Source organism: Microtus oregoni, unplaced genomic scaffold (assembly GCF_018167655.1).
Source record: "Microtus oregoni isolate MIOR12 unplaced genomic scaffold, Mior012 000019F_ref0000042, whole genome shotgun sequence".
Taxonomy (NCBI): Eukaryota; Metazoa; Chordata; class Mammalia; order Rodentia; family Cricetidae; genus Microtus; species Microtus oregoni.
The window spans coordinates 11,919,651-11,936,399 of record NW_024543078.1 but is presented as its reverse complement, the minus strand read 5'-3'; the positions used below and the strand labels follow the sequence as shown (position 1 = coordinate 11,936,399).

Sequence of the window (16,749 nt, the reverse complement as noted above, 5' to 3'; positions counted from 1 at the left end):
TGTCATTTCTAGAGTTTGAAGTTTCTTAGTTCTTGTTTACTTAGGTAATATATCTTTCTGGAGTCTTTGATGGAGTTAAGAATAGTTAGTTATAGTAATAGTTTTCCTTAGTTATGATAAAGATTATTGTAAGTTTTACTTGATAACTGTTTCGTTATATGTAATTTTGCTATGTTAAAGTTAAAGCCTTTTTTGTTGTTGTTGCTGTTTAAACTGAAAAAGGGGAAATGATGGAGGAAGGTCATTGGTTAAATAAAAAGAAACTGCTTGGCCCTCATTGGTTAGAAGACAGGTGGGAGGAGTAAACAGAACAGAACGCTGGGAGGAAGAGGAAGTGAGCTCAGATTCCACAGCTCTCCTCTTGGGAGCAGATGCCTCAAAAGAGACGCCATGCCCCCTCCCGGGCAGACACACGCGATGAAGCTCTGACCCAGGATGGACATAGGCTAGAATCTTCCCAGTAAGACCGGTGCTCACAGATTATTAGAGATGGGTTGATCCGGATATCAGAATTAGCCAGTAAGGGCTAGAGCTAAAGGGCCAAGCAGTGTTTAAATGAATACAATTTGTGTGTTGTTATTTCAGGGCATAAGCTAGCCAGGCTGCCGGGGTGCTAGGGATGCAGCCCCGCCGCCCTTATTACTACAGGGGAGGGGGAGGGAAATGGGAGGCGGTGGCAGGGAAGAGACAGAAATCTTTAATAAATAAATAAATTAAAAAAAAAGAAAGTGGTGCTTCTTGACAGGGATTAGCAGGTGTGATCTTTTGGGGGTAGTCGTGGCCTTGGAGGAAGAATGTCATTGGGGGTGGGCTTTGAAGTTTCAAAAGCTCAAGCCAGACCCAGTGTCTCTTCTTTCCTTGCTGCCTTTGCAACTGGATGTGTTGAGCTCTCAATTATCATGTCTGTCTGCCATGAGAATAAATATCTGAAACCGTAGGCAAGTCCCAATTAAATGTTTTCCTTTATAAGAGTTGCTATGGTCAGTGTCTCCTGACGGCAACAGAACACTGACTAAGACACACAGCTACTGAATGTTCTCAAACAAAACTATATACACTGATGTTTTATATATTTAAATGTTTTTAGGTGCAAGTAATAAAAATAAAGGCAAATTAACCCAGTTATCCTTCAAGGACTGATTCAAATCTAAATTCTTCCATATACTGGTTTCCATAAGTAGCCACACTTCCACGGTCAAACATAACCTTGCAAATATCAGGGCTCACTAATCTACTCCAACTATTTATAATCTGGCATTTTATTACAGTTCATTTATTCTTTTAACCATACTTTGTAAAAATGTATTTTTGTACAACTTCTTTATCCTTCATTCTCTGTAAATAACCCATGTCTTAATAAAAGACTAAGACCCAGCACCTCTCAGTGTCCACAGTAGGGGACGGGTAATGTTGCCAATGACATAGTGAATTTTAACTTCTTCTGTAGCCTTTATTAGGAAAATCAGTCACACGGTAATATTAACACATTTTTCTGAAGCATTACTAAGATAGTTTACAAATTTTTATTTTTCAACATAAAGATTATGGGCTGAAGAGATGACTCGGCCATTAAAGGCTAGGCTCAAAACCAAATAGAAAAAGATTATATTTATAAACCTGTAAATTAGAAGTTTTTTATACAAAATCATTGTTAAAAGCACTGATAAATCAGCCAATTACTGCCTTGTTTTCTACTTTAATTTTGAATTCATAGTCATTTCTACCTCTAGAGGTAACCAAGAGATCATGGGCTTCATAAAGAATAATGAATTTAGTTCCTTCTCAACTTCGGTTATCTCTACTCTAGTCAATTTATGTACCTGCTAGCAATTGTCTATCTTCTGGCCTTCATCACTAAGCAAATTTCAAATTCTCCAAGTCCCCCAAACTTCAATTTTCTATCCCCTTTCATTTTGTTTCTTTTTAAAACCTACTCGTCCTTTATTCTTACTACAACATCTAGTTCCAAATTCTTAAATGTGAGTTACAACCCTGTTTGGAGTCATAAAACTGAAATCAGGGTTTACAAATTATTGGCAGTATTCCACTGCATGGATACAGCAGTTTATACATTTATTTTTTTTAAAGGATATAGTGTTTGCTTCAGTTTGGGAAAACTAAGAATAAAGGTCCTATAAATATTTTTATGTTGTCTTTAAAACCCAGTTTTCACCTCATTGGGACAAATTCCTATGAGTGGATTGCTAGTTCATATGGTAAGACAAAGTTTAGTTTTGTAAGAAACTGAAAATAAAATGTTTCTTAAGTCCAGTTTCTTAAAAATGTAGGTTACAATCCCATAGGGAAGTCACATAACTAAATATAAGGTCAAAAAAAATCTGGCAACAGTGAAAGGTTTCTGAATATACAGCATCCAAAACTTCCAAAATAAAATGTGTAATGAAACCAAGACGTCTCTGGCAGCACTTACCTGCTGGGCCATGAAACTGCACTTCAGCCTTGACTCTAGATGTAACACGTACGCTGCACTGTGCATGTCATCACACCGCGCCATGACAATGGACACATTGCTAAAACATCTTGGTTCAGATTCAAGACTATTGTGTGCCATAAATGTCAGCGTTTTGAATGGATATACACTGTTTTCTGCTCTTAAGGAACCAATGAAGGTTTAATTATGGGAAACAAATACTATTAATATTTTCCTGTGATCATTCTTTAGAATGTATCAAATTTATGTATTTTTATATGGTATTATGTTAAAGTATTTGATTTTTAAAATTGCTGAGTCAAGTTTCATTTTTTTAAAAAAGCTGCTCAATGACAATAAGTTTTGGCTTGGGATTAAAAATCAAAATTTCTAATGGCCCTATTAAAATAATGATCATCTCTGAAAAATGCTAAAGATGCTTTACATCCTACAGTATCAAGTATTCAGCCAAGACTTTACTCTTTATGTAAAAGTAAACATATCTTTATACTTAGCACGTGAATTTGCTTTTGTTTTTAATAAATGATAGTTATATGAATATCAAAGAATTGCTTTAAAATAAACGATTTATTCGTGATTTGTATATTTATGCTTGACTTGTATACCTGTTCTATACAGCTATACAGCTAAGCTTATGGAAAAATTTCTCAAGTGCAAAGAGGTCATCAGTGGAAAAGTTTGAGCTCTGCTCTAGTCTACCAGCTGCCCTTTGATGCCATCTGCTTTTCTTCCTCAACGCTCACACACTACTACTAAAGAATTCAATTACTGGAAAACTAACTGCAGAAAGAAAAAAAAAGAGGAGGGGAGGTGAGAGGATGATGGAGTATAGCAGGGAAGAAAATATTAACAAAGTACAATTATTTTGACTTATCATTCATAAATGATATAATGAAACTGTACTGGGTGGTTTTGAGTGTCAATATGACACAAGCTAGAGTCATCGGAGGAAGGAGCCTCAACTGAGGAAACGCCTCCTCGAGATCCTGCTGTAAGGCATCTCCTCATTTAGTGACCAATGGGGGAAGGCCCAGCCCATGGTGGGTGGTGTCATCCTTTGGCTGATTGATGGTCCTGGGTTCTCTAAGAAGGTGTGCTGAGCAAGCCATGGGAAGCAATTTTTATCAAATCAACTAAACCAAGCTAGTGTGATATATGATGCGGTCAAAACAATGTAGGAGGTCTTTCATCTCCTAAGTACCCATGAGTCTTTGATTTGTGTTTGTGTGTGTGACTGTACTGACGAATGCTTTTGGTTTACACACTCTCAGTTGTGTATAGAGGAGGTCTGAGAGTAGTAATAGTAACCATGGCATTACAGTGACCATTTATTGATCAGTGTGTACAATCTCATGCTCAATAACTTTATGAAATCTAAAGAGGCTGGACTGGGTGGTTTTGAGTGTCAATGTGACACAAGCTAGAGCCATCAGAGGAAGGAGCCTCAGCTGAGGAAATGCCTTCTTGAGATCCAGCTGTAAGGCATTTCTCATTTAGTGATCAATAGGGGAAGGCCCAGCCCATGGTGATTGGTGCCATCCCTGGACAGCTGGTCCTGGATTCTATGAGAAAGCAGGCTGAGTAAGCCATGAGGAGCAAGCCAGTAAGCAGCACCCCTCCATGACCTCTGCATCAACTCCTGCCTCCAGGATTCTTTCCTGTTTGAGTTCCTGTGCTGAATCCCTTCAGTGATGAAGTGTTCCTCCCCAACTTGCTTTTTGGTCATGGTGTTTTGTTGCAGCAACAGAAAACCTAACAAAGACAAAAAGTCATGATGTATGCTAACCAAAAATAAAATATATTCCAAAAAGAATTCACTCACTTTAGAATTTGTAATATATTTTCTTTTATCCTGTACTCCCAATTATAAATAAATTTTATTTTACAGATGTTTTTGCCAGTTCCTGAGCAGCTAAAGATTATTGCTTAACCAACCATGTTGACTGGCTCTTCTTACATGAATATGTGATTTCCGAACTTTCAATGGGCCTGCCCTAACTATACTTGTATTCATCTTTAACTCCCTTTGTGACCTCTCACCAACAGTTTTGCCAATTTCTCCATTTCCCTCAAGTCTATTAATTTTACCACTTTTATTTACATCTTCACGCTTTTTGTTTACTGTATATGTTTAAAATGTCTTTCCTTCTATTCTTCTACTGTTTATGACTCCTGTTCAGTTATGTCCTCCTTAAAATGTCTCCCCCCACCCAGGGCTGGGACTCAAGCTCAGGGACTTTACACACTAGGCAAGTACTCGTATTACCCAACCACATTCCTAGACCTACAAAAGTTCTTCCATGTAAAACACCACTTCCCTCTTTAGGCCAACACTGTATTAAGATCCTACTTCTACCACTTAGCATAAAAGACTTTATTGGTAGAGAAATGAGCATATCCCATGACCTCGCAGACAGCACTCAGAAACTACCCACTTAATGAAATTACCTTTGAATGAACCATCCCTTCATTCATCTCACCCAGTACTATATCTAGATACTGGCAAAACATTTCTGTTCTGACTTCCACTCTTGGCCTCACTGGGCCACACACTTACTTCCACTAAAGAAGAAGTGCATATAAACAAGATGATACATACCAACTCCTCTCTTGTAGATGACACTTTTAACCTCCCCCCAAGTCTGTGCTTAGGATGGAATGCACTACAGATGAATGCAAAGGAGCAGCAATTTGGAAAAGTGATTCTAAGAGCCTGAATTGGACACTAGGTATGCCTTTGCATGAAACCTCTGTGGTAACAGAGGAGCCTGGAATGATGAAAGGAGTCTGTGCTCAATCATGCTCTACTGTGAATGGTCAATTTATAAATTCTAAATTTTACTAATTATAAATATAAACCCTTTAAAGATATTACGATATATATATACATACACACACACACACACACACACAGAATCATGGTAAAATGCTAAAATACATTTAACCATTTGCTAGATTGTCTTATAGTCTCTTAGTATTTATACCTATTATAAATGAATGTCTTCCCTAGGTCTCGCAAATATTAGGGGCAGATCTCTTTCATTAACCTACTTTATTAATTATTAAAATATCATTATATGGATGAAGAAAGCATAGAAGTAAAATCAGAAATGAGAAAGATTATTTTCGAATATCAACAACTGGTTAACTATTTTATTAAAATAACAAGTATAAACTTTAAATCTTAAAACTATAATTTCTGTCTTTATATCACACCAATATGAAAACAAATTGTTACTGATGAATTAAATGTCCTAATAAAATCTCAAATATTATTTTTAAATTTGAAACTATTACTCAGTTAGTATCAAACTGTTTCATAGAACCTAAAGGAAAGTCAACACATATCTTTCTAAAAAAAACAGTTAAGATAGTCTTAAGTTCCATTTATCCTGTAAGGATGTTTCTCATACTTAACATTACAAAGATAATTCTCGGTGAAACACTTAAATGTATGTCCACATGTAACTAATCACCCTATTCTTCTCTAGTTCTCATAATCTCAAGTTTAGGATTAGTTACACAGAGAACCATCGATCACTACATACTGCTCTTGAAGACATCAGTCTAGAGCAGGGCAATGAACAAACTCTCAACATGATGGACATTACCCTGAAAGTTATTGAAAACCAAACTGCAAGCAATGCTGACGACAGTATGTGCAAAACCACAGCCTGTCATTCAGACCACTTTCCCTCATGGGAGATACAACACAAGAGGAGGATTTCTACTTTATTGATATCAAGTCTTATGTCTTGTAAGCGTCATGGAAAAAAAAAACTATTTCAGTCAGTTAAAGTAGGAAAATGCCCTGAAGCATAGACAGTAGCTGGCTTATCATTCCAGAGTTCTGCAGAGCTTTTCCCTCCTGTTAAAGATGGCTAATGCTGTGACATTCTTTGATTCTAGGAGCTACTCAATGAAATCCAAGATTTAGCTCTAAATATAATGAATTACACATCACTGAGCAAAGGACAAAATTCCATGACAAAGTAATTAATAGAAAACGTCACAACGCAGTCACCTTCTCATTTTCAGAGTCTGGGTCCACACTGGTAACACCAGCATCGCTGACATAATAAACATTCTTATTCTTAGCAAATAATTTGAACGAAAACACTTCCAAAGTAAGTCTCCCCTAATAAAAATCTATATTCCGAGCCAGGCGGTGGTAGTGCACGCCTTTGATCCCAGCACTCGGGAAGCAGAGACAAGCAGATCTCTGTGAGTTCGAGGTAAGTCTGTTTTATAAAGCGAGTTCCAGGACAGGCTCCAAAGCTACAGAGAAACACTGTTTTGGAAAACAAAACAAAAAAAATCAAATCCAAACAAATAAACAAAACAATCTATATTCCATATGAAAGCAGTAAGAGCGAAAATGTCATTAAAGTATATAAGCTGATTTCTACTTCCTGAGACAATTGGGCACCAGGGGGAAGACAAAACATAGAAGTAATTTTCAAGATACTGGACAACAAAAACCATGATCCTTGATAGACGGGTACCAAGCCTGGCCCAATAACAGTCGCATCTTACTGCCTAGAATATCTCTAGTCCGTGAACAGGGAGGAGGGAACCTAGGTAGTACATTAGCTGAGTAGAGGGAATGAAGTCTGGAGATAATGCAGCTAAATACTCATGAAGAATATCACAGAGAAGAGAGCTAAACAAGAAAAAGATTGCAGAGGATATCCCTACAGACTTCTGAGCTGTCAGTACCTCTAAGTGTGAAGAAACTATGCAAAGTCACTGAAAGAACCAAAAAATTATTTCAGGTAACAACACAGTTACTGTTCCCACCAATTACTGTACTTGTAAGAGTTTTGACTCAGTAGTACAAAAAGGTACTGCTTAACAAACTTACTGCCACTATGGATGTGTTCACTTTTGATTCTAGTACTTGGGAGGCAGAGGCAGGCAGATCTCTGTAAGACCAGTCTGGTCTATTCAGTAAGTTCTAGGAAAATCAGGGCTACATAAAAAGACCCTGTCCCAAAATAATCAATTAATTAATTAAATGCAAATTCTGAAAAGATTAAACTGTTTCTGAGTAACGTAAATACATCCCAGAATAAAGCTCAAAATATCAATATTTTGTGGAATAATAAAATATCCAATATCCAACAAGATCATCAAATAAAAATCACCAGGATACAAAAGCAAAGAAACATAATTCATACTGAGGAGAAAACTCAATCAAAACCAACTAAATGAAATGACACAATTAGTATATATGGGCAATAAGACAATTATAACTATATCCCATGTTTAAGAATCTAAAGAAATAAAACAGAAAAACCTGGACATGGAAGGTATAATGGCAAGTTTTCTACAGAGCAAACTATGTCTAAAATAAAATACATGCTGGGTAGGAGTAAACATAATAGAAAATATTCACAGATACCACAACAGACTAGTTAAAAATCAAAGGAAAAACAACAACAAAAACACATCCATGAACCTCTCAATAAGCTTTAAAACACATCTAGGAACTTAATATACATGTGACTGGGCTTCCAAAAGGAAGACAAGTAAGTTCAGGCACACGTACACACACACACACACACACACACACACACACACACACACACAGTATATTTAAAGAAACAATGCCTTCGTTTTTTTCCAAATTTGATAAAAATGAAACCCACAGATCCAAGCTCAATAAACTTCAAGTATAAGGAACACAAAGAAAAATACACCATTTCATTTACAAAGGATTCTTGCTCACAAATTCTATAACTAAATGTAATCTAGAAATGTTTTTAATTAAGGTTCATCTTTAGGTTAACTATCCTTTCATGACACAGAGTTTCAAATGGCACTTTAATAGAGTTCATTAAGTCATGCAGCCAACTGAATAAACTATGCAGCACATTTTCTAACCATAGTTCATAAAATAATGTATTGTGGTGAGACATGCGTTTAATCCCAGAAACTGTAAGGCAGAGGCAGGTGGCTCTTCAAGAGTTCCAGACCAGCCTGATCTATATAGCCAGGGAAAAACAAGACTCTGTACCAAAAAATAAATAAACAAAATAGTAATAAGGTATTTTGTTGCTCTACGGCTTAAACATACTGTGTTGACCCAATTTTAATAAACTATTCTTTTAAGAAAGCAAAGAATAGTTCTTTTCCTTTTATTTCCCTTATATAGGTCATTCAGAACAGAATTAGGACACTAAAAATCACTTAGAGAAACTGAGAGGTGGAACTGAAAACACAGAAGTAGACCCGAGGTTTAGAAAGCAGCTAGTCCCCTCCCAAGGCGCTAGGGAGAACCTGGCAGCTATTCTTTTGGAACATCACTATTTTCAAAATATATATTTTTTAAATGAGTGTGAACTCAAAGTGAAAGCAGCTATTATGTTTTTAACTCTTCACCCAAGTACTAAGTTTAAAAAATAAAACAAAAATGTTAAACCTTTCTCATACAACTGACCACCTGCCCAGGGATGGCACTGCCAGCAGTGGGGTGGGCCATCCCACCTCAAGCAACCAAGAAAATGCCCCAGAGACTTGCCTACATGCGAAAATGACAGAGTAGTTTAAAATCTCAACTGAGGTCCCCCTTTTCCTGATGACCCTTGTGTCAAGATGACAAAAAACTAACCAGCACAAATCTAGAAAGAAAAATAATTTCCAGGAAAATACAGAACTGACATGTGCAAAATTAATAGAATATGAATTTAAATAACAAGTTTTTATACTGCATCAATTTTCACATAAATAAGACAGAAATATCTTCAAATCAAAAGTTGCAAGATTACTGTTGTAATGAGACTCTATTAAGAAAGAAGTGTCCAAACCCAACTGTAATACCAGCAATGATAACCACTGAAGTACTTACAGTCACCTGTGCTACAATACCATAGCGATAAAATGGAGTCACTTTGACCTCTCTGATCTAGGTACTAACATGCTTCCAACACTCCATTTCTATCTCAAAGCCACATTTCTTCTTAGCAGAAACTCAACATGTCAAACAAAAGACTTAATTAACCCAGCTCTCATGACTTCAGTTATTTACATAAACCTCAAAATACCTTTAAATATTTCCCCAAATACTAATTTAATAACTCATCTATAACACAGTAAGTCATCTGATCAAACTTAGATATTTAAATTGCTGGCTACAGAAGTCTTCTTGACCAATCAGCAATGTTAACTGAATTTTTCACCGCTGAAATGTTACTTCACCAGTTTCAATTTTTGAATCATTTATTCTTAGATTTAAAAGGTTAATAAGAACACACCTTTGCACATAACTTCGCAGTTAAGTCTTTTTCTTTCGTAGACAAGATTTCTCTGTCTCCGTCATTTTACCAAATTACCAAAGATATCACAATGTGGTTTGAATTTCAGCACTTCAGACAATAAATGACAATACAGACAGGACTGGCAGAGTGAAAGATTCAGTTTCTCAATTTCAGGAGGTATAACTACTTGGTTAATAAGCAGGATGGGCACTCCTTCCAAGATCCAATTAAACCACCTGATTTTTTTTCTGGCCAAAGAACCAAATTAAGGGTTTATGACGTGAAATCTAAGTTCAAAGAATGTTATTTTTCACAGAAAATAAGTTAGCGAGAGAAGAAGAAAACACTTACATTTGGAGCATGACCTGGTTCAAGAATACCCCATCCACCAAAGCCACATATTCATCCAGGTTGGTCCCATTTCCTGCAGCCAGAGGTCCAAACGTTTTAACCTAGAACACAAGGATTATCACAGCGTTAACGCCCACCTCCATCTCTGCAGCCGCAAATAACACAGCAAAATACACAATAAAGGACATCCTACTTACCCAAGTGACCAAGGGGCTGGTCATGAACTGCTCCAGAAGGGGAGTAAAGATTTCGTTCTCCATTTTACAGATTGTATATTCGGGCGGGGAGGAAAAAGGGAAGTACCACAAAAACGCCTAGGGAATTGGTCACTAAACGTAGAAGTAAGACGAAATCAATGAAAGTCCATTTCGGCAAGGCAGGAAAATCCCATCGAAGAGGGGGAAGGACTCTCGCTCCTCAAAACCCCCCAGGGAAAACGAGCCCAAATCCCGCGCGGAGCCGCAGCCGGCGCTGGCAGTGTCTGCACCCGGAGAGGAGGGGCAGAAGAAAGGCATCTGGAGGAGGAGGACGCGAAGAGCGGCCGGGGCACGAGACAAAAAGCCCGTCAAGGTGGCCCCGCTCCCGGAGGGAGCCGTTCAGCGCAGCGGCCGCCGATGAATCGCGAGCGCCGCGGAGGCTGCGGGGCGGCCGGGCTGGCCCTTGGCGAGCGGCTCTGGGCGTTTCAGCGGCCGGCGGGCACCGGCGCGGGGAGCGTCCGCCCGCAGCGTGTCCTCGCCTTCTCAGGCGCGGCTCGCCCCTCGCAGGGCGCTCACCATCCCTCCGCGGGCTCGCGCTCGCCTCAGCCCCCTTGCCCTGCCCGCCAGCCTCCGGTGCCTCAGCGACGCCCGGGCGCTCCGCCGCCGCCGCCGCCGCCGCCGCCGCGCTCCAGCCTCCTCCGCCGCCCTCTGGAGGAGCTGGGATAACGGCCTCAGAACCGCAGTGCCGCAGCACACCCGCGCCCGCCGCCGGTCGGGCGAGCGCGCCGCTCCCTCCGCGCCGATATCCTTCCGCCGATTCCCCGCCCTCCGCGCCTCTGCCTCTGGATTGTGGGAGAAGAAAACCGCTGCATGAGCGCGCCCCCGAGCGCGCGCCCCCGGCCGGCCCGCCGCCGCCCAGGTTCTGGCGGCGTGTTGGGGCGCGCGCGGGCGCGAGGGGGCTGCAGCTGTGGCGCTGGACCGCGTCGCGCCCGCGCCCGGACGGTTGCCAGGGCCCAGGGGGCGGGGATGGGCTAGGCTGTGGAAGAGGGTCTGTCTGCTTGCTTGCTCGTGCCTAATTATGGTTTATTTCCTCCCGAAGTGCCTTCTTTGATGTGCGAAGGAAAGGGAACGAAACACATCTCTTTTAAACAGGATGGATGCAGACATCCTTTTTCGGACACTTTGATTTGCTCTGTTAAACATGCATTTTCGCCCGCGAAAAGGAGTAGGAAAACTGCAGCAAAAAGCAAAGGCATATCTTGGGAAGGCAGAACAGGGGGTTGATTTTGTCCCCCCCCCCCGAAAAAAAAAGAAAAGTCCGTCCTCTAAACAAGAATAGTCTTGAAAGTTCGAGTGAAATATAGGCTTTTGAGTAATCAAAGCTGCCTTTCAACAGGGCATTTCCTGACGGGTGCTACCGTGATTCGGGCTTTGTTTTTGGATTGGTTGGTCATCGAAAAATATCCCAAACTAAGAGCCACAAGAGAAAATATTTGGAAGTCATCCAAGCTGTGTGACAAACATTTGTCAAAAATCATTTATGTTATGCACTAGTGGGCGCATCAAAATAACCTAGCAAATTAGATGTTATTCTTCCTAACGTCCAAACGTTATTCCTTCTCATATCCAAGTTATACCCAGGATAAAACACTTTGTTTTCCAAAGCAATATAGTATTGTGAGTTTTACATTGCATTCCGTGTTTGCATGGTGTTTACATGTACTTATGTACTTCGACTACACATATTTTATTTTTTTAATGATGCATACTTTTTGTATCTATTTTCATATTTGTATTTGTATTTTTATTTTACTTTTATTGTATGAATGATTAGCCTTTTATGTATATCTGTTGGCCACATACACGCTTGGTCCCTGTGGAGGTCAAAACAGGGCATCAGATCCCCTGAAACAGGGGTTAGAGGCGGCTCTGATCCATTATGTGGGTGCTGGGAGTCAAACCCTAGTCCTCTGCATGAGCAGCCAGTGCTCTTAACTGCTGTGTTATCTCTCCTCATATTTTAATATCAGTAAAAATGCTTTGTCATAAACTGGATTAATCAGCACAATTCCTTGGAGCCTGAAGGACCTCCGGACCTCTGATGGAAAGACTCGCTAGACACATTACTGAGTCCTCTGTACTTCGTTGCCTTCATATGTAAACCAGAAAAGCAATAAGATTCAGTGAAGTGGCAGTTCATAGTAAATGCTTTGCTACTATGAGGAGTGGTCTTTTCATCATTATTCTCCCAAACACGAAATCTTTACCAAACGCTTGAAATATCGCAGGTTTTGCTTGAGTTCAGTTCCAGGAAGAAATACCTTGCTTTTGGAGAATCTGGAAATAAACACCCTTCCAAAATCATCTTAATTCAAATTAGCATGCATTCATGTGGTACGGAACACAGCCTTGAATTTCCCTGGCCTATACACAGATCTTGAGTCATCCTGGTTGCAAGCAAACTTTTCCTTTTGTTCTTGCTGACTCGTTCTTAATCACAGTTCTTTATTTGGCGAGCGAGATGTAGCGGGAGAGTTGGCACCAAGCTGGAAGCCTAACTTTCAGGAGCACCAACGCCAGACATTTGGACTTCTCTTCACAATCCCTCTTCACAATCTCTTCACAATCGCCTGACGATGCGAAAGTATCCCTACCTGTACTTGGGCTCTTCTAAGACAGGCTGAGCTGTCTCACTTAAAAGAGAAAACCCATGAAGTATTCAACCTATCCTGCACTGAAGTCTGGATTCCCCTCTGGAACCAGAGGGTCCAGATGCTTCCTGGTCTATCTTTAGGTTACACACACACACACACACACACACACACACACACACACTTCAACAAAGAAACATGAGGAGTTAATTGTAAAAACAGGAAACTTTAGACCAGACTGAGGTCTGCAGGAACTTATTTGAAAACCTCGCAATTTGCCATTCTTTAGTTTAACAGCAGCCTTAGAAATGCTTTATAATATCTCAAGAGTGCAATCAGGAAACTCCTCTGTCTGGCAGAGGAGGGACGGTGCAGTATGCACCGTTTAAGAGTCTCTGAATTACAACGTCCTGTACAATTAGATTCAAAACTTTTCTGTCCTCCTTTCAGTTAGGAAGATATTTGTAAAGACTTCTTTAATGTTCTTCAGTTTTGTATTTTGAAGACGTGTTTCCATCTATCCTTTCTCAAAATAGTAAATCTAATAGGAAAAGACATGAGAAAAACACTCCATCTGGTTAGAGCCTAAGTTACTTGACCAGGTCTCTTCACTACACATGGTTGGAGTGCACCATTGAGAAGTCATTACAGAAAGTCATTACAGAAAGAAGTCCTACATATTATAACTGAGTCCCCACCACATTCTACACATCTATAACACAAGCTGTATACCAGGAGCTCCCCTACCTACCACAACCAGTGTGTATTTTGATGGATACTACGGGAAGTAACAGATTTGGAGAAATGACCACATCTATAAACAGTAAAATGGTACTGTTATTTAACACCCACCACAGAGTAGAAATATCTGAAATGTCCGTTGAAAAGGGAATATAAGAACCGAACCCAACTCTATTGTAAATAAACAGTGTAAAGTAGTGAGAGGTGCTACGTCCTGGGTGAACCTAGAGTGCTGTGTTAAGTGAGGAGCCAGGCACAAAGGATAACATAGTGTATGAGTCCCTTTATGCAAATGCTCATAAGACAAAGCACTGTAGAGTCCCACAGAAGATTAGTGGCTGCCCAGGGCTGGAAAGGGGGTGTCTAAGAGGGCAGGTACATGGTTTCTTCTGAGAAAATTAAATATCAGAAAATCGATTTCAGTAATAGACATATATCTGTGTAAGTATGTTTGAAAGTCACTGGATTATAGACCTTAAATGAGTTAATTGTGTAGGGTATAAACTATATCTCAATACAGTTTTCTAAAACAGAAGAAGTCATTGCCTCCCAAAAAGAATGTTTCTATCAGCAGCACATCCACTCTCCAGTTTGGCATGGTAGCTACGTCTGTAGTCTCCATTGCCTGAGTGGTTAAAGCAGTGAGATCACGTGAGTCCAAAAGTGAGTTTATGGCAATCTTGGTTAGCCTATTATGACCTGCCAAAGAAAGAAAGAGAGGAAGTGATCAAGAGATAGGGAGGAGAGAGAGAACGAGAAGAAATAGGGAGAGGGAGGACAGAAGAAAGGCAGGACAGGGAAAGGAAGAGGAGAAATCTGATCCTCATAGACTTTTCCAAGAGCCCCTCGATGGAAGAAACAAGTTTTCAGGCTCAACTAATAACATATGTATGATACGGTCATAACTATGCAACACAGTGTTGAAAGAGAAAGATCAAAATCAACCACACTGTCTAACTTCTTTGGGCATAGTTCTCTCAGGTGCAAAGAGGGGATACTGTTTTCATAGCATGCTGTACATCTGCTTAGACCAATGAATTGTGATGGAGGAAGGTCATTGGTTAAATAAAAAGAAACTGCTTGGCCCTCATTGGTTAGAAGATAGGTGGGAGGAGTAAACAGAACAGAACGCTGGGAGGAAGAGGAAGTGAGCTCAGACTCCACAGCTCTCCTCTCAGGAGCAGACGCCTCAGAGAGACACCATGCTCCTGGCTCCTGGGAAGACGCACGCTATGAAGCTCCAACCCAGGATGGAATCTTCCCTATAAGCGCACCTAGGGGAGCAACACAGATGATTAGAAATGGGCTAAATTAATATGTGAGAATTAGCCTAGAAGAGGCTAGATAGAAATGGGCCAAGCAGTGATTAAATGAATACAGTTTGTGTGTTGTTATTTCGGGCATAAGCTAGCGAGGCAGCCGGGGTACAGGGGACGCAGCCCCTCCGCCCCTATTTACTACAAATGGCACCCAACATGATGGACTAAACCCACTTAAAAAACCTGAGAAGGCTTAAAAATAAGGGAGAGAGAGTTTAACACAGATTTTTGCTGGTTGTTGGTGGTGTGCTGTAGAGAGATTTCCTGATTTGGCAACAGTAGCAGAAAAAACGCTGTGTCATTTTCAAGCGCAACTTTGTGGGGCTGTGCCGCCATTGCGATCTCTGTCTGGCTCCTGCAGGAGACAGAGCTTTTGAATAGAGCATTTGGAGTAAAGTGCTACAATTTGTTTGATGGCAACTAGACTAGCTGTGTTCTCGGGTCTGCTCTGCTTGTTAGAGGCAAGCAAGCGCTCTCATCTAAGAGAAGCTTCCTGACTCAGCTTTAGCTGCAAAGCTTGCAGCTCTTTTAAGAAGTCCTGCCACGAAACACTTAAACAGTGTTGACGAAAAGCTGAACGCATGCTTTTCGGTTTTCAACTGTAACAGGAAAAAAGCTGCGTCGTTTAAAAATGCCGGCTTTCTGGGCTGTCCTGCCAGAGCAAACTCTGACTCTCTTACGCAGGCGGTTCGTGAGGTTTGCAAGCACAGGCTGCTGAAGATCGCTTGCTGGCAGGGACCTTGAAATGCCATAGAGTTGTGGCAGTAAACATGGCTACAGTCAGTACCTCAGCCACGAGGTTGGAAAGCTAAGGAATGGACTGGATCTAGCTGGCAAAGCCACGGCTTTAGTCCTACTGATATTGCTTGGTAAATTAAAGACTCATGTGGTCAGAAAAAGAGAGATATACAGTAAAGAGAGATTCAAAGACAAAGAAAATTTTTAAATGGTTTACAGTGTGTTAAAAATATATGCAGACTAAAAGTTGAAGTTCTTAAAGTAAAAAACAAAAAAAAAAAGGAAGAGAGTTGTTGTGTGTGGTAGTACACACCTTTAATCCCAACACTTGGAAGGCAGAGGGAGATTGACCTCTGTGACTTCAAGGTGTGGTAGCACACGCCTTTAATCCCAGTGCCTAGAAGGCAGAGACAAACAGATCTCTGTGAGTTCAAGGTGTAGTAGTGTACACCTTTAATCCCGAATGCCTGGGAGGCAGAGACAGGCGGATCTCTGAGAGTTCAAAGACAGCCTGGTCCACAGAGTTATTCCAGGTCAAAGATACAGAGAACCTGTCTCAAAAAGCAAAAAGTTAAAAGTAAAAATAAACGAAATAGAGGTTAAAACAAAGCTGTACAAAGATGAAAAATACACAGAGAATTTTGATACTGTATGCTATTATGCTCTCTTTGAATTGTTTGAATGCTGAGGAAGGAGCAACAGCTGCTAAAAGATATTTATTTATAAATGCTGCTGAACTAATTCAACATAGATATTTTGATGCCGTGACTTTGAAATTTGGATCTAAGGACATGATGCTTTGGAAAGGAGTTTCTTATTTTGTTTTCACAGAGGATGAGACCCTGTTCATTTCTTCTATTCCGATTTGGTATGATGGACCACACCCTCCTGAAGGGTTGTTGTGAACATCTTCAGAAAATTGCTTCTCTCAACTGCCAACTGAGATAAAACTAGCACACAGATTATACCGTGAAAGACCTAATTAACAACGCCCCCATTCAGCAGGAAGCAGTTTGGAGAGAAATAACTGCACCCATATTC

General features: G+C 40.3%; 1 protein-coding gene across 8 annotated transcripts in view; it reads right to left on the bottom strand.

The window, feature by feature from the left end:
- Positions 1-10,396, bottom strand: part of Ccdc88a (coiled-coil domain containing 88A) — a 167,459-nt gene extending 157,063 nt beyond the window's left edge. For 7 of the 8 annotated variants that reach the window (XR_005975985.1, XM_041669925.1, XM_041669928.1 and 4 more), the window contains exons 1-2: positions 10,260-10,396; positions 10,063-10,163 (exon numbers count right to left, since the gene is read on the bottom strand). Coding sequence is in view for 6 of the 8 variants with exons in the window: in XM_041669925.1 (XP_041525859.1) it covers positions 10,063-10,163; positions 10,260-10,322 (164 nt within the window). In the remaining 2 variants the exon portion in view is untranslated. Of the gene's footprint in view, positions 1-10,062; positions 10,164-10,259 lie in introns of those variants that run through there. The other variant, XM_041669929.1, reaches the window with a different exon arrangement.
- Positions 10,397-16,749: the final 6,353 nt, after the last annotated feature.